At 39.7% G+C, this 26647-nt stretch overlaps 1 protein-coding gene across 1 annotated transcript in view; it reads left to right on the forward strand.

Moving 5' to 3' along the window:
* AKAIN1 (A-kinase anchor inhibitor 1) overlaps positions 1–15707 on the forward strand; it is a 62459-nt gene extending 46752 nt beyond the window's left edge. The window contains exon 2 of the mRNA XM_055127384.1: positions 13759–15707. Coding sequence (XP_054983359.1) covers positions 13759–13952 — 194 coding nt within the window. The 3' untranslated portion in view covers positions 13953–15707. The remainder of the gene's footprint in view (positions 1–13758) is intronic.
* Positions 15708–26647: the final 10940 nt, after the last annotated feature.

Below are 26647 nucleotides of genomic sequence, written 5' to 3' on the forward strand. Positions count from 1 at the left end.
TCATTGTCCTAAAAATCCTATGCCCACGATTGTTTTACTTTTCAAATATAGAATTGAAATCTACCTGGGTCTTACTTTGTTTGAATTAAGAACAACTTGATTCACCTTCATTACTTAAAAATAATTTACATTCCCCACTGCAGGTGATTGCTTATGTGTAAGACTCTTTATGAACTCCTTATTCTACTTTATCAGTCATTTTTTTCTACCAGTGTGTATAACTGGCATTGATCACTGGTAAATTAGCTATTTGTTGTTCTCTTTCAAAATTACCTCTGCTATTCTTGACTAAAATAGCCAAATTTGATTTTCAGAGTGAATTACTTTCAAGTTTTATTGGTATACAGTTTTGACATGTATAAAAATTTATTGAATGACAGTGAGATACCAAGTTATAAAGTTGCTCATGATTTAGTTGAAATTGTGCAATGTTTGAGCCTCCGTCTCTTCACCAGTGCCAACTTCACTCTACCAGTGTCGCCAGTTTCTGTCTCATCCCATGCCTGCCTCAGTGACAGATACTTTTCTTTTTTCTTTTAGGCACTATGGTTTGCAATACTGTTACTGAAAGATTTATACATATCACTTTGCATATTTGTACCATCCAGGTCTGGTCCAGAATGTTTATTGTCAAATATCATTGAGTGTTCATTGCCCAGTATCATAGTCATAGTGGATCTTCAATATAATTGAACACTCAATAGGCAATACCCAGTATCATTGATTGTTCTTTGACTAAAATCATTGTCATAGTGGACCCCCTTTGACCTTAATGCTCTTTCCACATTTAGGCAAGCTTTCAGCTAGACCAATCCTTTGGGTCTTCATTTATATTAGCTGTGGGTATTATTTTCCTATTATTTTCCTTTATATCTCACATTGGGCTGGAGCAATAGCGCAGTGGGTAGGGCATTTGCCTTGCATGCAGTCAACCCGGGTTCAATTCCTCCGCCCCTCTCAGAGAGCCTGGCAAGCTACTGAGAGTATCTCATCTCTACAGCAGAGACTGGCAAGTTACCCGTGGCATATTCGATATGCCAAAAATAGTAACAACAAGTCTCACACTGAAGACGTTACTGGTGCCCACTCAAGCAAATCGATGAGCAATGGGATGACAGTGACAGTGATCTCACAAATGAGTATGATCATTCTATGTCTGTCCCTCTTCCTCTGAATAATTTCAATGAGACATGATTCTGCCCACGTTTTAGAAAATTTCATGACATTTTTTATCTAATGGTTGCATGGTATTTTATTGTGTAAATGTACCATGGCTTCTTGATTCACTCATCTCTTCCTGGGCACTTGGGTTGTTTCCAGATTTTGGCTATTGTAAGTTGTTCTGCAGTGAATAGGGAAGTGCAGATGTCTTTTATACTTTATGTCTTGGGGTCATTAGGGTATATTTCCAGAAGCTAAGTTTCTGGGTCATATGGAATTTCACTTTCTAGTTTTTTAAAAGAATGTCCATATTTTCTAAAAAGGTTGAACCAATTTACATGCCAACAGCAGTGAATGTCGATTTTTCCCACATTGACACTAACACTGATTACTTTTGTTCTTTATGATGAATGCCAGTCTCTTTAGTGTGAGGTGGTTTCTCATTTTGATTGCATTTTCCTAATGATTAGTAATTTAAGGGCCTTTCTTTGTGCCTTTTGGCCATTTGAATTTCTTATTTTTTATTATTGAGAATTTTTTATTCACAAAATATTTAATATGAGTGCATTTAACTATATTGATTTTGTGGTATTTTGAGGTGCACTCTTTTTTTTGTGTGCTTTTTGGGTCACACCCGGCAATGCACAGGGGTCATTCCTGGCTCATGCACTCAGGAATTACCCCTGACGGTGCTCAGGGGACCATATGGGATGCTGGGATTCGAACCCGGGTCGGCCTCGTGCAAGGTAAATGCCCTACCCGCTGTGTTATCACTCCAGCCCCAAGGTGCACTCTTTTTATCTTAACTTTTCACTAGTAGTAGCACAGATTCCTTTAAACATATTCACCACTGTTTATATGGTATTGAAGGAAATAGTTAAATAATTATCTGGGTTCTTTTTGCTCATTATGAAACTTCTTTGTACTTCAGCATAAGCATTTCTTTAACATCCCTCTGCCTCCCCACAACATTTTATTTAAACATTGTAGTTTACAATGTTGTTCGTGATGATTTATTACAGACTTCAATATTCCAACATCAATCCCACCACCACTGTCACCTTCTCTCCACCATTGTCTCCATTTTCCCAACCACCCCTTAAGCCTGCCACCATAGCAGGCCCACAGTTATTCTTTCTATATTGCTTGTATATTGATTTACTAAGCTGTTGTTGCAAGGTAAGTCTTCTATGTTTGTGGTTTTTTAAAAAAAATTTTATTCGTGTTTTTCTTAGTGGAGACCGGTTGGCTTCTACATTACATTTTCATCCAATAGGACATGTTACTACTGAGCTATAAGTATTATAGAGTTTGGAGATACCTTGGGCTCCAGGAAATCCAGAATATTAGTTGAGTTGTCTTGCCGGAGGCATGGTGACAACTTTAGAGCATGACTGGGACTTTGTGAGGTTGGGAGCTGATTCTCTCCCATCCCTAGGTTGCCCTGGAGGTCTCAGCTGTGACCAGGTATACAAGAAATTTTTGTGATGGTTGATCTCTTTCAAGATTTTTTTTAATGCTTTTTAATTGAGTCACCGTGAAAACAGTTACAGGGCTTTCAGGATCAAGTCTCAGTCATACAATGATCAAACACACATCCCTTCACCAGTGCACATGTTCCACCACCAAGAACCCCAGCAGACTCCCCCTTCCCCTCTGCCTGTGTGACAGATGATTTTCACTTTACTCTCTCATTACTTTGATAACATTCAATTTTTGATAGAAAACTCACTATCACTATTTGATAGTGAGTTTCCCCCCAACAGTCAGACCTGTTGGAATGGCATCATTAGATTGTATGTTTTCTATTGTTGATAACAAAGAACATATGATGTTGCATGGTCGTGAAAGTGGCCTCCTAGTTTTGGGATTCTGGTATTAAGACCAGAGGTATTTCTGTCAGCAGCCGCTGCATTCTGAGATTGGTTTGTGTGCCTCTGGGATCATGACTGTTCAGGAGCGGGGGAGCTGTTCATGGGCGGCTGTTTGGGGTCTGATTTGGGTAGGAAGCAGAGCCGGTTCTGCCCCCCTCCCTCCATCGTGAGATTCCCCATGCGTCCCATCACTGCAAGTTCCTACCTCTCTGTCCAATTGGCTCTAAGTGGTGGCAGTCACCATGTTGCCAAAAGGGGAAAAGGCTGAAGGACAAAAACCCTTCCCCTCCTGGTGCTGCACAGGGTTGTAGTTTAGTTCAAAGTCCAGGAGTGTAGCTGCCAGCAGCTGCTGGGTTTCTGTGCCTCTGGAATAATGGCCGCTCCAGGTTGGTGGAGCCGTTACTGAGCAATTTTTTTTTTGTATATCAGGAATGGCTTGGAGAGATATCCCAGTCCCACATATCAGAGCTGTGTTAGTAGAAGCTCAGTGTCGCTGGGACTCCATCTGGAGAAGGTGTGCTGGCTGCACCTTCTCCATCTGGTGCTGCAGTGTTGTTGGCCCGGTCTGGGGTCCAGAGCATTCTCTGGCTTGCGGTGCCGCTGGCCCAGATTCTTACTGCTGACTGTTGGGGCAAAGTGGCGCTGAGGGCGAGTTGAGGGCATGACTTCCGGCAGCAGGGACAGGCTGGAAACTGGGCTGGTGCCACACTATTCCAGTGCCCCCACATATTTTGGAGAGATATCCCAGTCCTGCATACCAGAGCCGTGTTAGTAGAAGCTCAGTATCGCTAGGACTCCATCTGGAGAAGGCGTGCTGGCTGCACCTTCTCTGTCTGGCACCCGGGTGTTGTTGGCCCGGTCTGGGGTCTGGAGCATTTTCCGGCTTGCGGTGCTGCTGGCCCAGATTCTTACTCTCTTTCAAGATTTTTTTATGAGTCTTTGGACAAGACTGGTAATGAGCTTACATGGTGGCATTGGTGGGACGTGGATGTGCTTGCCGGGGCTTTCGGAAGTACAGGGAGGATGTTGCCCATCCTGATTTCCAGATTTCTTCTTTGTTTTGTTTTTTCTTTTTTGGTCACTCCTGGCTCTGCACTCAGGAATTACCCCTGGTGGTGCTCAGGGGACCATATGGGATGCTGGGTATCGAACCTGGATCAGTGGCGTGCAAGGCAAAATGCCCTACCCATTGTGCTATCACTCCAGCCCCCCCAGATTTCTTCTTTAAGGAAATTTCTGTTTATCTCTTCTCCTCATTTTTTGATGGTGTTGATTTTTTTGGTAAAGTTCTACCAATGCTTTATATTCAGATCTTGGATATTAACCAAGATTTTTAATATTTATATTTAGATCTTGGATTTTAATCCTTTATTGGATGAGTGATGGGCAAATACTTTCTCCCAATCTTTGAGCTGTCTTTTAGATTGTGGTCTACATTTCCTTTGAGATGCAGAAGCTTCTTAATTTAAAGTAGTATCATTTGTTTTTTTTTAATTTTTAAAAATTTGTTTTAATGTAGACAAAAGCCACAGCTGTTGATACAGTTATAGAATTGAAATTAGATAACATGTTCCAATATAAAAATAAATAAATATAAACATCTTTTAATGTTAAAATTGTTATATCTCATCACAGGTTCGTTAAGTCCTTATCTATGACTGTACTAAGCTGTTTATCACAAGCTGAGCCTTCTGTATTATTTTTGTTTGTTGGGTTTAGTTGACTTCTGTGTTACTTTCCCATCTAAGTTGGTATGTCTGTACTGAAATTTCAGTATTGAAGGATTAGAAGGTTACAGAGACTTTAGGATCCAGGATCTGAGACAGTGAATGGACATGGCTGTGGATATGGGAGGTGGGCATGGCTGCCAGGTTTCTGGAGTGTGGGAGTTAGTGGGGAGACTGCCCACCCCAACTCTGAGAAGACACCAGAGCTCTCAGCCTGGGAGCCCAAGGACCTGACATTATTTACAGGTTGACATCTCTGTAGAGAATATTCATGAAGCAGTGAAGTAGAGCCTCGGCATGGCTGCAGCCGTCGGGTGTGGGTGGGGCTGCTGGGGCTTTGGTAGGGTGGGCACTTGGCCACCAACCTCACAAGGGAGTTTTCAGCCATAAGGACTGCAATGTCCATAAACTTTAGCTGCTTGGTTTGTATCTCCTCAGAGATTTAGTTGTGAATCAATAGAGCAGGACCAGTGGGTGAGTCACTGTGGTGGCAGCTGTGGGAGATCTGGTGGCACAGTTTCCTATGGCTTTCCTAAAAAGAGAAAATCAGCCCAGTGACATGACATACGTTAAATTATGTTAGAAAATAATGCAGGAGTGCACAGAGTAAAAGCTTTGTGAGACACGGAGGCAGTGAGCCACATATCTGTCCTGTCCTCTAAGGCCAGGGAAAGAATTACACCCTTTCTTTCACACTGACCTTCCCAAATTTTATCCATCTTTCAAGGCCTGCGCCAATCCTAGATAGTCCTACTCAGTAACATCATAATCCATCTCAGACTCCTCCTGCTGCCCTGCATAGCACAGTTTGCCCACACACTATAACTTTATTCAGAAAAAAAAAAGACTTAAACACTTCCCAGCCTACCAGGACCTTTACAGTCTCTGTTAGCCTCCTTTCTTTTATCTATCTATCTATCTATCTATCTATCTATCTATCTATCTATCTATCTATCTATCTATCTATCTATCTATCATCTATCTATCTATCATGTACCTGTATATCTATGTATCTATGTCTATGTATGTATTTATCTATCTATAAATCTTCTGTTTAATTGAATCATCATGAGATACAGTCACAAGGTTGTTCACAATTGAGTTTCAGTCATGCAGTGTCCCAATACTCATCCCTTTACCAGTGTACATTTCCCACTACCTCCCATCACCCTGCCCACCAGCCCTCCCCCGCCCCTGCCCCAGCCTGCCCTCTCTCTCTTTCTTTTTTCTTTCTCTCTCTCTCTCTCCTTTTGAACATTACAGTTTGCAATATAGACACTGAGAAATTACTGTATATATATCTTTACCTACTATCAGCACTCAGTTCTTGCCAGAGTGATCATTTCCAACTCATTGTCATACTGGTCCCTTCTCTGTACTTGACCTCCCCTTACCCTTCCACTTATGGCAAACTTCCATCTGTGCATGAGTACCACTCAGGCACTTCCCATGTTCTGAGTCAGAACTTCCTACTTCACCACCTTCCTTTTATGATAAATAAGAAAAGTCATGCCATTTGGCCAGGCAACCTTTCCTGATCTCCTGACTAGATGAGTTTCTCTAATAAAGGACTCCCTCTGCCTCCTTCATGATATTTATCTCAGCTCAACATTTTAAACCTGTCTACTAGAGTAACACCTGAGTCATCTATTAGATGACACTTGTTTATTTATTACTGTTGCCTAAGCCAGAGTTTGTCATATGGTTAAAGCTCTGTGCTTTTTGCGGGGATGGGGAGCCTCACCTAGTGGTACTCAGGGGGTACTCCCAGCTCTGTGCTAGGAGGGGTTGCCTCCCAGTGGTGTTTGGAGGATCTAGAGTTCCGAGGATTGAACTTGAGTCTCCTGTATGCAAAGCATGAATTCAGCTTTCTCTCCAGCACTGTACTCTTTTTATGAATGAATGATTAATGAAAGATATCCTTTCGTTTAGTGACCTCTGTTACTCTCCATAGAACCATGAGTATAGATGATCAGTAAATAATTTTCTTTGTATATAATTTTCTTCTTTGATCTTGCTACTTTCATTATAGTATCATTATCTATGGTGTTCGTTGTTCTGAGTCTGATATGTCTTGGAGTTGTTTTATTAAGGTTTCTTTAAGCTGGCACCCGTTGGGCTTCTAGGATCAGGATGCCTATGTTATCCAGCTCTGAGAATTTCTCAGCAATGATGTCTTTAACTGTTGCTACTTCATTGAGGTTGCCTCCCTGTCCCTTTGGGACTCCAGTGATTCTTATGTTGTTCATCAAAATTCTTCCCATAGTTCTCCCTTCTGCCCTTGAGTTATTTTGAGGACTTTTCCCATCCTCTGCTACTCCCTGGAGGTTTTCTGCATCTCATCCTCAAGCTCACTGATTCTGTCTTCAGTTGTTGTTTCTCGACTGTTAAGGGCACCTAATGAGTTTTTCATTTCATATAACAAATTTTTAATCAATACCATTTTGTTTGTGGTTTTCTTATTTCCACTCTCATTTCCTCCTATATTTTATTGACTATCCATTCCACTGTTTCTTTGAGCTCATTAAACATCCTTGCTGTTTCATGTCTGAAGTCTTTATCAGAGGGATTATGTATTCATAATTGAGGCTTCAGGTTGCCTATCTTCATCCACTCCTCGTAGTGTCATTCCACACTGTTTCCTCATAGTGCCTATGGTAGTCTGGAGGTGTGTTTCTAATACACTGTCAGCTTCTCCCCTTCACTGCCTGGAAGGAATCTGAGGGAGCTTGGGTGGTTGGTCTCTTCTTTCTCCCAAATAGTATATGGTGGGGAAAATTAACTGATGGCCACCTGAGCAGCCGCCCACTACAAAAAGCCACACAAGTCCTGGGAACAGATAAGCATTAGGGCCAGGTGACCACCATTATGGTAGATTCTGTGTCCTAAAATTCCTCCATCTTGCCAGTCCCCAGGAAACATCTTCCCACCACGCTACCAGGTCACGTCTTCTATGCTCAATAAATAACTTTCAGATCCATCTTACTTTGTTCTTTTGGGATTTTATTTTAATTTTATATTCGGGGCCACACTTTGTGGTACTCAGTGCTTACTCTTTGCTCTGTGCCAGGGGTCATTTATGGCAGGGCTCAGGGAACAATATGAGTTTCCAGGGATCAAACCCAGGTCTGTCATGTATAAGGCAATTGCACTCACTGTACTATCTCTCCAGCCCCATGCTTTAGAAATTTTGCTAAAGAACTCTATATCATTACTCATGCCTGACCATTATAGGCAAAGATGATTTTTCATGATCTGTACCTAATTTGATAGGGATGGTAATGATAACTTGGGTCTATCACTCAAATATGACTTAGAAGTATCATATTGTTGCCCATACATGCCTTGCCTTCCACATCTCAAATTACATTTTGAAACTGATATTTCAAACCTTAAAAACCTAAAAAGCATCTCAAACCTTAAACTGATGTTTCTGATTGACTCTGTTGCTTTCTGAAACTGTTTGACATGGTGGGATTTGCAGCAGCTAGACATTGAGTGCTGTGACTTTACATCACTAGCAAGTCACATAGCTCCACTTGCTTAGGGGCAAAGTAGAGCAGCCAGAGTGGCTTCATTAGCAGTTGGTGTGGATGAATGAGGTCTAACATCTGGTCTTTTATGGAAAATTCCTATAGTTACAGAGCTAGAAAATAGACTTTCAGTTCATTAATAAAGGGAACAGGATTAGTTCTTAGTCTCTGTTCCATATGTTAGTCATTGATGAATGATAATATTGGCTCCGGAGTCTTAAGCATCTAGAGTGGAAGAGAAGAAAAATGACTCCTTGTCTTCTTCAGCTCTGTGCATTGGGGAATATGGTTAGGCACAGGTGGTGGAGACATATTTTGGTTTATAAGGACATCTATAAATTACCTGTTTTGTAACCCAGTGGAAATAAATGGAAACTAGAGACACAGTTTATGATATAACCTCCATTGTGTTATCTGTGTGATGGATAGAAAAATCACTAATAAGATTCTGCCTCAAAAACTGGAGTACTGATTTTTTTCTAATCCCTACTTTATTGGAATGTAATAGAGTTAAATATATCAGGACACTGTAGAACACAGCAGAGTCTCTTGAAAACTGTCTCCAGGGTTTATATGGATGTTTGACCACAGCATTTCTATTTTTGTGTGTGCATGTATGTATGTGAATGTTTGTGCAAGTGTGTTTAGTGCATTTTTGTGTACATATGTAAAGGAGGTAATGCTCTGAGGTAGACACTAGAGATGAATATAGTTATAGCATATAACTCTATATCTTGACTTTGGTACATTTTTATTGGGCATGTAGAGTTTATAGTGAATTAAAAAGATTCATCATATTTTGTGAAATACTAAAATGATCTTGTAAATGCCAGTGAGACTAGAGGACATCTGCATTACTTAATACTAGGCAACTGGCTACCCACAGCAAGAAAAAGATTTATTAATTTCAAATATTTAATTCATTAAGTAAATGGGTAAAGTGAGGACTTATGTGGCTATTTCTGCCTTCCATAGGTTATAATCATAGCTGTATAATGTATTTATATTGTGTCTCTACCAGACTGTTCCTCCTGTTTTTTTCAGGTGAATGCCACAGTAGCAATAGTTGGTTATGGCACTGAATGAAGCCAGTTCTATGATTGCCCGCTCTATCCATGCACCATGCCAAGAGGCCCATGTGGTTTATTCTGCACAATTGAGCTGTGTTTTACCACTTGATTTCCCCTCCCCGTCCATAGATAATTGAGCTAGAATGAGTTATGAGCAGTAAATATTTAGTGAGCCTATGAGGTGACCTGGCATGGAAGCATTTTTCTAAGGGTGATATGGTAGATGTTTCACGTTCTCTCCCAAGGATTTCATCTAAAGATACAGGAAGACTCAGTAGCACACAGAATCTTAGCTGAACTGCCTTTAGAGAAATGGCATTGTATGCAGTCATGATCACTTTAAGTCATAAATAAGCAGAAACAAGAGTATGTAAATGCTAAGAAATCAGAGATGCTCTGGAAGACAAGGAGAATTCTTAGTAGTTATCATAGAGAATTGAGGATATTCTAATGGCAGAGGATATTCTAGATTATCAAATTAATGGAGCCAAACTGGATTCTACCAAAATCGGAATTGTAATGTCAGGCTCAACTAAATTTTTATGGTATCTGGCTATAAGGCATATATCCCCCTAGTAATTGTTCCAATAGCCATAGAACTTATACAACAGAAGAAACTATCATTCCTTACAAGTCAGAGAACCCAACACACAGGTCCCTCTGGTTTACATAACTTTCTTTTCCTTTATTCTTTGCTATGTGCTCTGGTGACTTCCTCCTTAATTTTCATACCTCTCTTATCTGTTCCTGCCTGTTGCCACACTTGGTGTTCCACATCCTCCACTGCAGAAAAATATGCACAGCCTGGAGTGATGGTGGCAGTGGCAGTGAAGGGTAAACAAAGCTTGCCAGTCCTCAGTGACTCACCAAGAAGCCCCAAGCTTTTAAACACAGTCTGGCACCCACTGCCTTTGACTTTTAAAAAATCCATTTCTCATTGTAATGAATGAATGAGGACATGACAGTTTAGCTCAGATGTTAAATCACAGCTAAAATTAGAGAAATTTTTCTCCTCCCTCTCTCTCTATTAAGGCATCTTAATTCTTTAGAATTAAGTTCCTAGATTATTCCATTCAAAGATGGAAAAATAGCTTCACAGAAGGACAGTTTAGAGTTAACACACATCTAGTTTAGCTAAAAACTCTTTTTAGGAACAAGCACTAACCTTCTGAACTGTGTCCATACTGTTATATCATGATAGTTGACCCAGTTCAAGGAGGATCAGATTGGACAAGTAAGAATTTTCCCTCTCTGTAGTGAAAACAAGTTTTTAAAAATATTGTTTCTTTGTTTAATACTAGAACTTTCATAAGTTTTAATAAGACACATGGCTCCCTAGTTTGCAACTGTATTTCCAGCCTCTTCTGAGCTAAATGTGGCCATGGTCTGAGCATCCCCTAATAGAATGTGAGCAGAGAAATCCTTGCAGCTGCTCAGTTGCTGTTGTAATTACTGTTCTTTGAAAGAAAAGGGCTTGCCTTCCACTTTTTCTTTGACTACCTTCTAACTGCAGATGGGATATTATTTAACAAGTTATATTCATGCTATTGCTCCAGTGGGTAGGGCTTTTGCCTTGCACACGGCTGACCCGGATTTGATTCCTCCATCCCTCTCAGAGAGCCCGGCAAGCTACTGAGAATATCCTGCCCGCATGGCAGAGCCTGGCAAGCTACCCGTGGCATATTCCATATGCCCAAAACAGTAACAAGTCTCACAATGGAGATGTTACTGGTGCCCACTCGAACAAATCAATGAACAATGGGATGACTGTGCTACAGTGCTACATTTATGCAATTAGGGTTATATAATAGGAAAAGAGTGGGAAATAGGAAATCAGGTGCAAATGAAGTTTATAGACAACTGAGTAGATCAGAGTAATATACACACAGGAGGCCTCTGGGCTATTGTGTGGTAGCATAGTAAACTTTTCTACCTATGTATCTATTTTATTTTTGTTCCTCTATTGCAAAAGTTAATGGTACTGTAACTAATACATGACAGTGTGCACTTATTAAGTGCTTAGTGTATGTCAAGGAACCACACAGCTTCTGAATATGTATTAGACAGCTCAGTTCCCTTGATTTCATCCTAAAAGAGGAGCAATAATCTTTAAAATAGACTTAGAGAGACTTTGAGGAGTGGTGAGGTGACTTGTCTGAAACATGCATGGAAGTGGCAGAAGTCTAACTTTGTCCAAAGTGGTTCCCAAGCCCAAAGTTTTTATTTCCATGACCTCCTCTTTCTTAATTAGCATTTATATTTTATATGGATAATTAAAATATTTTTGTCTGATGCACATTGTAGTTCTAAATTCTTCAATCCACTTTGGTATATATCAATCATTTAATCCTGCCTTTGGGTAGGGGGAACTTTTTGGTTCTGAATAGATTCATCTGGCTTTATTTGTTAATTTTTAAATCCCTTAGATTGTTAGACACAAATGATAATAAATTATGATTATATATAAAAGAGAATAAGAACTGTCTAGTTTTCTAGAATGACAAAATTTCTTTAGCTTTTTCTCATGAACTCCACATTTGGTTGTTAATCAATATGGGTAAAAACCACTCTCATGATATACATTTTAAATATCTTTTCAATAAGGAATGTTGCCCATTTTCTTTATCATTCTAAATATTTAAGCAGGTGGAATTTAAATTTTCCATGGTTCTACTTTAGTAAAATGTTAGGTTCATTATCATTCTGCGGTGTATAAGTTAGATTGAGTTTGCTGCATAATATATGAAAATGGAATGTGAACGTGCCTTAAATAAGACTTTTTTTAAAGACATGACAACATTTTTCTGTAGCATGAAAGGGACTATTGAAAAGGGTTTTGGGGGATGGTGGAGGGTCATACCTGGCAGTGCTTGGAGCTTACTCCTGCTCTGTGTTCAGGAAACACTCTCAGAGGGTCCATGGGACCAAGAAACCTTTAGTAGCTACATTTAAAGCCAGTGCCTTACTGGTTGTACTATCTCTCTGGTCCAGGGAAGAGGCTCTGAGTTGGGCTGTTGTAAACTGGTTTGGTGGATTCTGTGTTGTTGGATTCTAGGATTCTTTCTCCCTATCAAATTTCTGTAAATATTTTTCATCATGAAGTTTTTATCTCTTCTGGTTATTGAGCCCCTGCAAAATAAAAACCTTAGAGCCAGAGCTGCAGAATTAGGGAGTGAGCAGGCCAAGGGCCTTTATCCCCCTGTAACATGTTTTCACTAAACAGATATCCACTTCCACCTCATTAATCCAGAATTAACCACACTGAATTCCATAACTGTCATATGAAACCAAGTAGAACTGAGAAGAATCAATGTCGGGTAGACTGACTTGCTTTCCAATTAGGCAAATCTCACCATTGTAACTTGTGAACCATATCTGGCCTGCAGCCCTTAGGGTTTTTTTCAATAAAAATATTGGAACTAAGTCATATATATTTATTTATTTTCTGTAGCTCATTTCATTTTAACAGCAGAGATGAATCGTTATGACTCTTTGTTCTGCATGGTTTTGTGCATCGGACCATACTTAGTGGTGCTCGGGGGCTAATCTAGCGTAGGTGCTCTGGATTTGATCCTGGACTATGTGGTGCTGGGTATCCGACCCAAGCCTCCTGCATGCAAAGCACATGCTCCAACATTTAGCTATATTTCTGGCCCAGTTGCAGAAATTTTATGAACTGTGGGGTCTGAACTATTTGCTGTCAAGTAGGTGCTCTATAGAAAAAGTTCATGAATCCCAGATCTAGACCTTAGAAGACAGATTCTAAGAAATGAGCGGATTCTTAGGATTTATTCCTTCAGAAATGATCTACTTCTCTCCACATCAGTGAGATAATTTCTATTGTAGGCATTTGTTTGCCTACAAGTAATCTAATGGTGGACTAACCAAAAAGGAGTTCATCTCACACGCAATGACTTCTAGAATTTAGTGCTAAAGCTCAATAGGGCCTTCCAACTGGTCTCCTTTATACCCCCAACCACACTGAGAGTTGACTTTTGTTTCTGTGATTTCTATAGGGTGCTGTGGCACCTACAGCATTCAGGATTGCATCCCTTGCAGAAAGAAGAGGAAGGTACCAAAGACCAAAGGGAACAGGATTCTCTCTTCCTTTACAAAAACTTGCCCAGAGGTCCTCATTGACCAGCCAGGAATCTATTAACAGAGGAGGATTCTGAGACTCTAAATTGAGCAATAAGGGTAAATACATGGGGATTTGTCAAGAAGGAGGAGACCATGACTGGTGTTCCCAGAGAATGGCCCACCTGGCCATTCCTGCATCTTGTGCTTTCTCCTTCCCTCACTACCATCCTCCATCCTCCCTCACTACTTTTGACTGTTGTGATTCTTCAAACTAATTCTGTTCTTTTTGCCTCCCTTCCGTCTCTTTGGCTAGGTGAGAAGCCTGGAAATGAGCCTGAAGAGGTGAAGCTGCAGAATGCCAGCAGGCAGATTGTCCAGAAAGCCATCCTGCAAGCTGTGCAGCAGGTCTCCCGGGAGAGCGGGCAGGGGAGAGAGCCAGCCAGTGACCACAGGGGCAGCTTCCAGCGGGGAGTGGGGGCACTGACCAAGAAGCATGAAAAGAAATAACACTGTGGACTTGGCTCCCGTCACGCTTAGTTTCTGGCCCTTCTCTTAGCATAGGATGCATCACCAAAATGTGGCCAGCAAAGCAAACCAAAGTGTCATTGGCACCTAGAAGTAGAATGCGTTTGCCCTAGCCCTTGGCTGAGCACTGTTTGAAAAAGTGTGTTCAGTGATTTTGTTTCTATCAACACAGTGCCTCTGAGATAGAGTGGGGCCAGACAAGACATCTTACTTGCAAAAGTAGTTCTACAGTGCAATTTATTTTTAAAGTTTTTTAAAATATAAAAACCATTATCTTGTTTATTTACTTTTGCCTTTTATGCATTATTTTTTTCTGAAAATTTAACCAGCAGTCTTCTCTGTGTGTGTGTGTGTGGAGAAATACAGAATGCAATATATGTTCTTTATAATAATTTGAGAGGACATGCTGGAAAGGTGAAGTTTCTATCACCTTCAAATTTGGGATTAAGGCTTTTATAAAGTGGACTCAGGTCAAAAGTCAAATAAGGGAAGGGCATTTAGTTTTTCAAGAACCCAATCTTTTAATTTTTTCAGTTTGATGGTGTTGACTCAGTGCAGAAATTCTTTGGAAATATGACATTCTTTTTTCAAGCTCAATATTAAATGAAATAAGTACACCTATATACATGAGTTGCAAATGACTTAGTTCTTCAGTAGCCCATGAAGAGAAGCTAGAATTATAGATTCCATTCTCAAGATATACGATGCTCTGTGTGTGTGTGTGTGTGTGTGTGTGTGTGTGTGTGTGTGTGGTGCAACATCCTTGGAAGGAGAGCTGGGTCTTATAAATCTGGTGTTGCACTCTATGAATTTGAACCAGTACATTCCCCACAGCAATTTTTCCCATTCATTTGCTTTTTTGAGATTATGAAAGCCATTTGTAGAAAGCTTGAAAAGCACTTACAGAGGGAAAAGCCATATTTTTCAACTCTGATGCACAAAAACACAGTGGAAACAACAGTGGGGTGCTGTGAATGCACAGATGAGTGTTTGTGAATAAAGCCATCTCTACTGCAGCTGTAGACTTCTCTTCTGCGCCACTCCTGTGTGGGTAATTCACATATTTCTGGAGACCTTAGAGTCCCATTTCCTGGGCTTTACAACAGTTATTGAGTTGGTGCTATTGAAGACAGATAAAGAATCTTACATTTGTTAAAAAACTTTTGACTTCAGAATATTAATGTCTACGTTCAGTAATTTTTTTAAAAAGCAAACTGTCAGCAGACAACATGAACTGATATTATTGTATACTTCTATGTTTCTATTGCTTTTTCAGAATGGATGTAACTGATAAGAGATGAATAAAAGCAATTTCATATCAGCTCCATTAGACTATCTTGTACAATGCAGAGATGAAATAAATTTATATGGAGAATGGCTATAGGTGTGAAAGAGGGGGATAAAATTTGAGTAAACATTAGTCATAATTTTTTAGGAGAACTCATGGCAGTGAGGAATGAGTTTAAGTTGACTTCTAGTCATATTATGTACTGTAAAGCATGGGGCTTGAAAGGAAAATTATATAGGAAATATCTAAATAAAAAGTAAACTCAGTGCTTATAAATTTCAAGTGATCTGACTCATGTCTTACCAATATGGATACTACCAGCCTTGTATCTTGCTGTCATGTGGCAGAAACCTATAAATGTGCTACCTTTCTTTTCTGGTGTATCTGCTAATACACTAGGTTTCTTTGGGAACATCTGATTAACCTCTTTATGCAAATGTCATTTTATGAATAAAATATGCCTAGCTTATTGTAATAGAAATTTCCTGTTTCTTACTTTTTAGCTCATTTTCTATGTTGACTTAATGTTTGTACAACACGTAAAGGTGCCATACGGTTGTTTTCCCAAACATAGAGCTATTATGGCTCATAAAAGAGCCCCTTTGTGGCCTTTCATAATAGTCTAAGGAAAGTTATGTGGGATGCTGGTTCCTGGGCTTCAAATGGAAAATAACATATGCTAAGAATGGCCTTTTGATCTCAGGGAGTATAGGTAAATGGAAATGGAAAGGTGAGTGCCTCTTATGATCTTTCCTAGATGGAAAATCTGTAGCAAGGAACAGAGATATTAATAAAGCCTTGGCAAGAAAAAGGTAAATTAATCAGCCCATGTAACTTGGGATATTTCAACAAAAGCCTAAGAAGCTTAACCTTAAAGATATTTCTCAGTATCACTGTATCATTGTATTACTGTCATCCCGTTGCTCATTGATTGCTCGAATGGGCACCAGTAACGGCTCCATTTGTCCCCGTTGCGTGCTAGTGCAGCCCAATGTCATCTGCTCGCTCCAGGAACATGAAAAGCATATTGTTGTTACTGGTTTTGGCATATCAAATACGTAACAGGTAACAGGTAGCTTGCCAGGCTCTGCCATACGGGCGGGATGGTGCCACCAGCAGGTCAACCTGTACCTGTGGGGCGAGTGCATCAGCAGCCTGCTGGTGCCTTCAGACTTCTAGAGACTCCCAAATTGCTGCTGTGCCTTTGGCCAGACCCCAACAACTTGGGGCCAAGTTTACCAAGAAATTAAAGAGCCAAAAGTTAGGTATGTGGGAGCCACACCCACAGACCACCTCTGGCTCAGCTATATAAGCTCACCTCTTAGAGAGCCTAGCAAGCTACCGAGGATTTCTCAGTATAAGTTTAAATTTTATTTAATTTTATTTTTAAAACTTACTCTTTATTTAAAGCATCATGATTTACAAACTTGTTCATTATACAGTTGTTTCTAGCATTTAGTGTTCCAGCACCACCAGTGTGACCTTCCTCCACCAATATCCCCAGTTTTCCTCCCAATCCCTACCTACCCCCTCAGTACATAACAGATTTACTTTATAATGCTTATTCCAACAAAACTTTAAGAAAAGGCAAATATAAATGATCAGAAAATAAAACAGTAAGAGTCAACTTGTGACTAAGACATGATTTTGACCCCTGTGAATAAAAAAATTAAAACCATTTAATACAATATAATGACCTGCCTATTCTCATTTATATATATGTTTTCAATTCTGGAATCTAAAGTATATTATATTAAATTTTATTTTTACTTGGATCTCATTATGGTAATACTCATGTCTCACATGTCATTAATAAACCTTTTAAAGCAATTTTATATTGATATATTTTGAAATTTGCACGGAATAGGTAAGGTCTACATATGTAAATTATATGAGATACAACAGTTTCCACCTTCTAAAAATCTTTTTTGATAATTCTGTTAGCAAAATTATTGATAACAAGCAATTTAAAATAAATTATTGAGTGCCTCCATGGGGGCGAGCATATGGGGTGGTTGGGAAAATTGGAGACAATGGTGGAGGGAAGGTGTAATGGTGGTGGGATTGGTGTTGGAATATTGAATGCCTATAAAAACCATCAAGAACAACTTTGTAAATGATACTGTTTTGTAGGGGAAAAACAAGTTTGAACTTTAAAGCTATCTATGGAGCCAAGATAGACCTTAATGTGGTTGTTATCATAAACCATAGCTTTTTTGTTTTAGGACCAAATGGGAGGACTTATGTAACCTAATTTACTAAGGATAGAGCATCCATGGACCTTAAGTTCTGTATAATCAGCTATTTATCTATTGATTTGGGATAAGAGCAATGAAAAAAATCTTTTTATGTTACTTTACTTTTCTATAATCATCTATGTAGTATAAACAGTTCAGATTTAAAACAAAACAAAACAAAAAAACACTGTTTCTTAGGTATTGTCTATTTCACCTTTTTTTTTTTTTAAAGCTGCTTATTCCTCCCTTTTGGTGACATTTCAGATTACAAATAATTGAATCAACCATTAAAATATAATCATGAATTTAAGCTTCACAGGAATAAATGATTTATTTGTTTGTTTTTGCGGGGGAGCAGGGGATGAGCAACGCACAGCAGTGTTGAGAGCTGACTCCTGGTTCTGTGTCCAGGGGTCACTCCTGGTGGCACCGAGCACTTGAGGGAACCATACACAGTGGTGGGACTGAGCCAGGATCAGCTTAGCAGTCACATGGTGGGCAAGTGCTATACCCCTGCACTCTCTTTCCAGCCCCTGATTTTAAGATTTTTAAGGACTTAATACAAAAGCACAAAAAGAGGAACATCTTAACAGTAACAGCTATTTTATTTTATTTGGATATGGTGAAATTACAAAGTTACTCATTATTGGATTTCAGGCATAAAATGCTTCAACACTGATCCCTTCCCCCTGTCCACATCCCTTCACAACAATGCCACTCCCCAGCCCATTGGCTCCCACACAGTAGTCTGCTTCTGCTTCTACAAGATGCTCATAGACGTGTGTGGGGTCTGTGTGTGTGTGTGTGTGTGTGTGTGTGAGAGAGAGAGAGAGAGAGAGAGAGAGAGAAAGAGAGAAAGAGAGAGAGATATTCATAGTTGCCGATAGGGTTTCATACATAACTCTTTACCACCTTTTAAGCACCACTTCCTTCTCCTGGTTGAATACTTCCAACTAGGAGAAGGAAGTGTTGTTGGCCCCTCCCTGCCCCCCAAGTAGCATGAATAATAGCTATTTTAATTCTTAAAGTCGAAACTGAAAATATTTGATATCTATTTTGTCACTTGTCACTTGTCATCTCGTTGATCTTCGATTTGCTTGAGCGGGCACCAGTAACATTTCCATTTGTCCCTGTCATATGCTAGTGTAGCCCAATGATATCTGCTCGCTCCAGGAACAGGAAGAGCCTCAAATCGTTCATTCAGGGTTTTGACTAAGAAGTCTGACCATCTCTTAGGTGGGCGGCCACGTGGTCTTTTGACGTCCCGTGGAATCCAGTCAGTAACTGCTTTAGTGCAGCGGTCATCTCTGAATCGCATTATGTGTCTGGCCCGTCTGATATTTGATGCCTTGGCATACGAGAGACAGCGTCCCTGATTCTTGACCTTCGACGGAGGTCAGAACAACAGATTCCTTCTCTCACTTGAGTGAAACGTGATACTCCAAACATAGCTCTTTCCATTCCTCTTTGGAATACCAAATAGCGTTCTTGTCCTGTTTGCATAGGGCCTAGGTCTCTGAGGCGTATGTTAGTGCAGGAAGACTGGTGGAGTCAAAAAGATGTGGCCGGAGCCAGAGGTCCTTCGTCCTCTTAACCACTTCTTCGATGCTCTTGAAGGCGTTCCACGCTGCTCTCTTCCTCCTGCACAGTTCTGGCGCCAAGTCATTCCTCATGTTGAGTTCTCGACCCAGGTACACATAGCTGCTGCATTCGGAGATGTTTGTTCCATTGAGAGCAAATGGAACGTCAGGGACAAGTTCATTTTTCATGAACATTGTCTTCATGAGATTCAGCTGTAGTCTGACCTTTCCACACTCGCACTCGATATCTAATTTAGCAATTATTTTATCCAAAGAAATTAAAAGACTAAGTACTTGAGCAAATCCTTCAGGTCATGTAAGGAGAAAGTGTAGACTATAGTAATAATATCTCTCACAAATATGTTCCTTTTGCCAAAAAGTGGGCATTCTGATGTAACATGAGCTTGTGTCTCATTGCCAAGATCTCACTTGCACATATCTGACTTGGATTTGATCCCCCACACCTCTGAGTCTTCCTCAGGGAGGAGCCAGGAGAAAGCCCTGAGCATAGCTGGGCATGTCCCAAATACAACCCCCCTAAAGAAAAACAAACAAACAAACAAAAAAACAACAAATCAATAATAACTCAAACAAAAAAGACACAGAAAACAAAACAAAAACATCTTCCCTGGTCACAGCAAGAGCTTATGTTCTAGGGACCCTCACCATCTTTTTACTTACACCCTCTTCCCTGCAACTCTCTCCCCCTTCTGAAAATCCAGGTTAAAAAATCTGTTTGTGACTCTCTCTAAATTTACTGCTCCCCAAGATCTTCACAGTCCTGGTTGTTCATTTAACATCTGCTGTCATTTCACTTCATTTAGGAAATGACGCTACAGTCTCTGGTAAGGATCACCAGGTAGGGGATACTCGAGGGAAAACACATTTGCTAGTATTACCAGATGTTCAATAGCAACACTTTCAGAAAGGAAAAGAAAAAACAATTCTTGAAATGTGAGTGTGAGAGCAAGTCATTTCCCATATTGAAGCTGTTTTCTTCAGAGCAACATTCAGTTCCTTCACACAAGTTGGGGGCAGGGACTGGAAAGTAACTCAAGTAACTCAGAATGAAGGAAAGTGTGAAGTAAGGTTATTTCCAGAGAAGTCTCATGCAAGAATGAAAGCAAGCATTAAAAACAAAACACACCAAAAATAAAAACAAAAAAGAAGAAAAATCCTTAAGCATTACAGTATTTAAAGACCTTTTTAATTGATTATTTCTTTTCATGTAGGCATCCTCATTCACAAAACTTCGACTAATAGCGTTTCAGGCATAAATGTTACAACTCCAATCCTACCACCAGTGTTGGTGTTTCTCCACTCTTGCCCCCAGGTGCCCCTGTATACACCCGCCCTGCTTTCTTAACAGACACATTTTAGGTGTAGTTACTGTAAACTGAGTCCTCTGCTTAGAGTGGTGTTGATGCTAGTGTTGCTTTTTAAAGTTAGGTAACGTGGTTGACTAAACTCTTAATGTTTATGCTTTTGACTTAACAATCTTCCTACAGCTTTACCCAGCCATCAAGTATATGAGAACCCTTCACTTCTCTCTCTAGTCTCAAAGGCACTTCTTGAAAAAACAACAACAACAATTGCTTGACCATGAACTACAGCCAACTAAAATATATTAAAAAAAAAGATAGCTAATGCAAATAGTCTCATTGCTCTGTACCTAAACTTATTGGATTAAGTTCTGTATCCTTATTCTTGGGAGAGGTGACTAGGTCCTGTGATACAGAGATGCCAATGCAGGGAGAATAGGACTACAGTACTGCCAGTAAGGGTTGCTCCTGAGCCTCCAGGGGGAGGAGGTATGTAGGATACTTGAATAAAAGTTAAAAAAGCAGTGTTCTGAGTGATACAGAATACAGAGATCTCACGTGTGTGTTTTTTTTCTTTTTGGGTCACACCTGGCAATGCACAGGGGTGTTACTCCTGGCTCTGCACTCAGGGATCACTCCTGGCGGTGCTCGGGACCATATGGGATGCTGGGAATCGAATACAGGTCCGCTGTGTGCAAGGCAAATGCACTACCCACTGTGCTATTATCACTGCAGCCTCTCTCATGTGTTTTTTGTGTGTTGATTTTTCACTCTGTTTGCAGCCTGCAGCACTGCCTTGCTGCATTGTTCTTTTGTTTCTAATAGTTTATTTTTGTGTGTGGAGACCATAGTATTTTCTGTGCATATTATCATGTCATCTGCAAATAGCAATAGTTTAACTTTTTTCCAATTTGGATTCCTCTGCTTTTTTTCTTCTTTTCCTAATTTCTGTGGAAAGGACCTCCAAATTTATATTGAAAAAAATGGAGACAGTGTGTTTTCTTGCCTTGTGCCTACACTCAGGGGAAAAAGCTTTCAATTTTTCACGTACTCAGACACTATTGAGTATGATACTGGTTGTGGGTTTATAGTAGATGGCCTCTACTAACCTGAGGTATGTTCCTCCTATTCCTATTTTTTGAGTTTTTTTTTATCATGAATGAATGTTGACACTTATCAAACCCTACCAAGCCATGGGGAAGGTGTGGAGGAAAGAGAGACTAGGAGCACCACAGGATCATGGGCACTTCAGTGGCAGTGGGCATTGCCATAATACCATACACTTTAACATTATTATATCTACCTAAACTATAAAAGTAAGTTAAAAGTTCAGTGTTACAAAGTAAAAATGAAAGGTGTTAGGCCTTATCTGACACCATGCCCAAAGTTTAATTAAAATGCATTAAAAACCTTGATGTCGGGCTGGAGCAATAGCACAGCTGGCAGGGCGTTTGCCTTGCACTCAGCCAACCCGGGTTCGATTCCCAACATCCCATATGGTCCTCTGAGCACGGCCAGGAGTAATTCCTGAGTGCATGAGCCAGGAGTAACCCCTGTGCATTGCCGGGTGTGACCCAAAAAGCAAAAAAAAAAAACAAAAAACAAACAAACAAAAAACCCTTGATGTCAGACCCATAAAGTACATTGAGGAAAATGTAGGCAGAACTCTCTCTGATATTAATGCCAGAGGAGTCTTCAACATGATAATCCCACTGGGCCAGGAAACAAAAGCAGAAATAAACCAATGAACCACATTGCTGATAGGAAACATGATTCACACATCATAAATATGACAAAGAATTAATATCCAAGATGTAGAAAGCACTCACAAAACTCAACATCATAACAGAAAACAATCCCATCAGTAATGGGGACAAAAGCTGAACCTACCTTTCCTCAAAGACAGTGATGGCCAAGAGACATATGAACAAGTGTTCGTAATTACTGATTATAAGGGAAACGTAAATCAAAATGAGGAAGACACATCACCATAACCAGCAGGAGAGTTTGATATGAAAGGTCCAAGAAAAGAGTCAGTGCTGCCAGGATGAGCTGGAAAAATGAATTTTCATTTACTAGTGGTGTGATTGTTGACTAGGTCAGACTTTGTATGGAAATGATATGGAAATTTCTCAAAAAATTAAAAAAATTAATTCCATATGTCCCAGAAATTTTACATCTTTGTATTCCAAGAACACAAAGACATTAATTTGTAAAGATATATGCATACCTATACTCATATCAGTGCTATTTGTAAGAGCCAAGATCTAGAACAGCCCAAGAGCTCAAGATGAGTAGGTAAATAATGAGAAACAGATGAAATGTTGTTTTTCATTTCAGCTTGGGTGGAACTGAATGTGTCATGCTAAGTGAAATGATTCAGAAGAAGGCAAATCCTCAGTTTTTATGCAGATCATGGAGTAGAGAGAGAAAAAAACTTTGAGATATTGCCAACAGAACTGAGAACTAAGGCTGTTAAAGGACCCAGGATTAGGTAGCTCTCTACTAGGATACCTGAGGAGAGATATTAACACCTTGGTGGTGGGTGTGCTGTGGTAACCACTGGCATGGTGTTGTAGGGAATGAAACAACAATATTTATACTATTTCAAACCATATCTCCTGCACAGTAAAGGCCTTAGAGTTGGCTGCTTCTGTAGACAGTCTGAGTTTATGATCAAAGGAAATGCACCTGTTGTTTCCAAGGTACTGATGGGTCTCCAGATCAAAACCTTAACAGTTTTCAAGCGAAGTTATTTTTAGAGATGATTCCTCTCAGGTTAGGTGCCTCATCATCAGCAAAGCTAGGGGGTCTGTCAGATGTCAGGGGCCGTGTTTTTTGTTGGGCTTTCGCCAAGTCATGTTTATATGCCTTCACCCTGACCTTCAGGCTAGACCCTCACCCAACCTCTGCAGTTCTGAAGTAGCCATCTTCTTATAGCACCTTTGATTTTATTAATAAGGATAATACCTCCCCTGCATTTCTCTTTGTGCCAGATAGTCTGTGTTCTAATGTGGGGTAGAAATATTGACGATTCAGAGTCTGGTTCTGAGCTGGGATAAGCCCTAAAATAGGACTGACTTTAAGTTTTCCTATGGTTCGTCTGAGTTCTTTTTTCTCTCTCTCCTTACCCCACTTTTATTTACATGTCAGAATTGTGAGCTCATCCTCATTGTTTTGTTTTTCAGTCTAGTCAAAAGACTGACCCCATTCATATTCTGGTCTGAAATCTCTATGGCCAGGCAAGCACAGACAGGTATAGCCTCAGTTTCTATTGAGATTTTGCCACTATACTTTTTATTGCTTGGAAAATTGGGTTTTCCCAATTTTACACATTTAAATAAACTTAATTTTTTAATTTTAGGAGATATTCTGTTCTTAGCTTTAGGTTTATTTCTTTTATCATCTCTGATTGTCCATTTTAGAGATAAGATTTGCCTTTGGCCAAGTTCTGGTATTATTTTCTTTTCAATAGGGATGTGTAGTTTTCCTAAATTTTCTCCATGTGAATTTCTGTAAGTACTGTTTGTTAGTTATCATTCAAATGCATACCATATATACCATATTGTTATGGATGTATGTTTTCAAATATTTTGTGTCTCTCAGATGGTCTCCATGGAAAGTTCTATATAAAACTCACTGTCATGCTGTGTTCCTCACTTCCTCACTCACCGCTGATAAGTCTTCTCCTTTTGTTTTTTCTCCCATTGCTGTGATTAGAACTCTCCACCCCCATCCTCCCTTCTTAGGAGGGTCCAATGCAGGGGGAAAGAGTATTTATGGGCTCTTTTACGCAAAGAACAGCTCCTTGAGCCAACATGGAGGAAGAACTTATGGCTTATTTTAGTGAGAAACTGCTAGAATTTAATGCTTTGATAATAATTCTGTGAGTCTCTTGACCCCGAGCCTGGCTGTCTTCACCGGGGGGGCCCTTCGGAGGGGTTGGGTTGAGTTTCCCTCCCTGCCCTGAGCAGAGCCCCAGCAGTTGAAGACCTTCAGAACCCAGCCACAGCCATGCTCAAGCCCCCTCTTCACCTGTTTGGACGAGCCTCACGCATGAAGGAACCAGCAGAGGAACCTAGGTGTGCAGTATCGGGGGCCAAGCTCTCCAAGGCTGCTTGGATCGGGACTGGGCCTCTTTCACCCAGATTCCTCATTTTCCAGTAGCAAGGAAGTCACACCCAGAAACTGCCCCTGGCACTGTGCAATCCCATCAAAGGCCAACATCCAGAGACTATAAAACCAAGTTCCCGGAAATGACATCTGGTAGCCTAGTTCTCTCTCTTGGAGAACCTGGCAAGCTACTGAGAGTTTACTGCCTGAATGAGAGAGCCTGGCAAGCTCCCTGTGGCATGTTCAATATGCCAAATACAGTAACAATGATGGGTCTCATTCCCCTGAACTTGAAGAGCCTCTAATGCAGCACAGTTGGGAAGGATGAGTACAAAGAGACAGCTAAAATCTCAGGGCTAGGGTGAATGGAGATGTTACTGGGCCCGCTGGAGCAAATTGTTGATCAACGGGATGACAGTCATTTCAAACCATGATACACAAATAAAAATGTTTCTATATAAAGTTTAATGTTTATCAAAAAATAGTATTTTTGGAGTCAAGATAGTTCTAATGTAAGATGAATAGAATTCCAACCACTGGTGCCATAATTAAAATTTCTTTAGCCACTCCTTCATAGCATTTGTCCCAATATGCAATTATATACCGATTCTTTAGATTATTTGTTTTTATTTTGTTTTTGTAATCAAATTTTAGTATTCTTAAAAGCATTTATACTTCTTTATATATTACTATGTCTCAGTAAAGAATAAGTACTCAGGAATTGTTGAAAACAAATAAATTACATGCCTGACACTAAAGTTTTCTGAGGGTCAGTTTACTAAATTGTAAATAGAAGCTGGCTAAAAGGGTTACTTAACTTCTTTCTAGCTTTGAAATTAAACAATATTGGGCCTGGATAGAGAGTATAGAGGTGAAGTCACTTTGCATGTGATTCACTGCTAGTTTGTCTCTCCTATATCTATCTAGTTCTTATTCAGTAGATAATCACTGTATCTCTGTCATCCCGTTGCTCATCGATTTGTTCGAGTGGGCACCAGTAACGTCTCTCATTGAGAGACTTATTGTTACTGTTTTGGGCATATCCAATACGCATGGGTAGCTTGCCAGTCTCTCCCGTGTGGGCTCGATATTCTCGGTAGCTTGCCAGGCTCTCCGAGAGGGGCGGAGGAATCGAACTGGGGTCGGGAGCGTGAAAGGCGAATGCCCAACCGCTGTGCAGTAGATAATTCTTTGTTTTATTTAAAGTTTGAATTTTATAATTTATCTGCTTTTCCCTCAGCTGTTGCACTGGGAAGTTTGAGCCATATCTATCTTCTGAAGTAAAAAAAAATATTATTTCATTAATTATTAGTCCAGACATATGGGTGTTATTGATATCATGTCATAGATCGCATTTATGATATTGACATCAAATATAGGAACAGAACCCATTTTCACTTTTATTTGTTTTATATATACCACATTGGCAGCATCCTTTAGCAACAAAGTGATATAGCAGAGAGGAAATTTTGATAAAGTCAGAGTTACCAAAATTATGCCTAAGGTGGTAGGATCCAATAGTATTGGTTAACTCTTAATTTTGTCTTTTTTGTTTAACTTTCTGAAAACCGTCTTGTCCCCCTCTACAAATATCCTTTACTTCCATGAAGCTTCTGCCTCATCATTGTTCCTTAGATATTTTGAGTCTATCTATGAAAGGAGAATAAGTGAGGAAGAGAAAGACTAATAAAAAGTTTGAAAGGGGTAAACTTTATGCTCAATGTAAAAATGTACATATATGTACATGCATATATGTGTTAGTGATATATTTGTGTTGTAAGTTCAAACTTACATTTAGGATTATATTAAGTAATTTCAATGATCTTATTTATGAATGAAAAGTATGTCTGTATTGTAGGAGCAGTTCACATAATATTAGGAAAAATAATTTGCCAGAAAAGTGGATAGCTTAGATTTCTGTAGTTTTTCAGAGAATATAGCTCTATGGCAGTTGGTAAAAATCATACTCTTTATACATATTATCCCATAAATTCATGGAAACTTGAAACCAGTCTTTCAAAGAGAAATCTTTCATTTGACTTGAGTAGTGAAGTTAGAATCTACTTACTGTTTTAGAAGAAACAAAAGGGAAAATTCCCTACATAAAACAAATAACTCATCATTATCTTTGTAAGAA

Source organism: Sorex araneus, chromosome 2, assembly GCF_027595985.1.
Source record: "Sorex araneus isolate mSorAra2 chromosome 2, mSorAra2.pri, whole genome shotgun sequence".
NCBI classification, from domain to species: domain Eukaryota; kingdom Metazoa; phylum Chordata; class Mammalia; order Eulipotyphla; family Soricidae; genus Sorex; species Sorex araneus.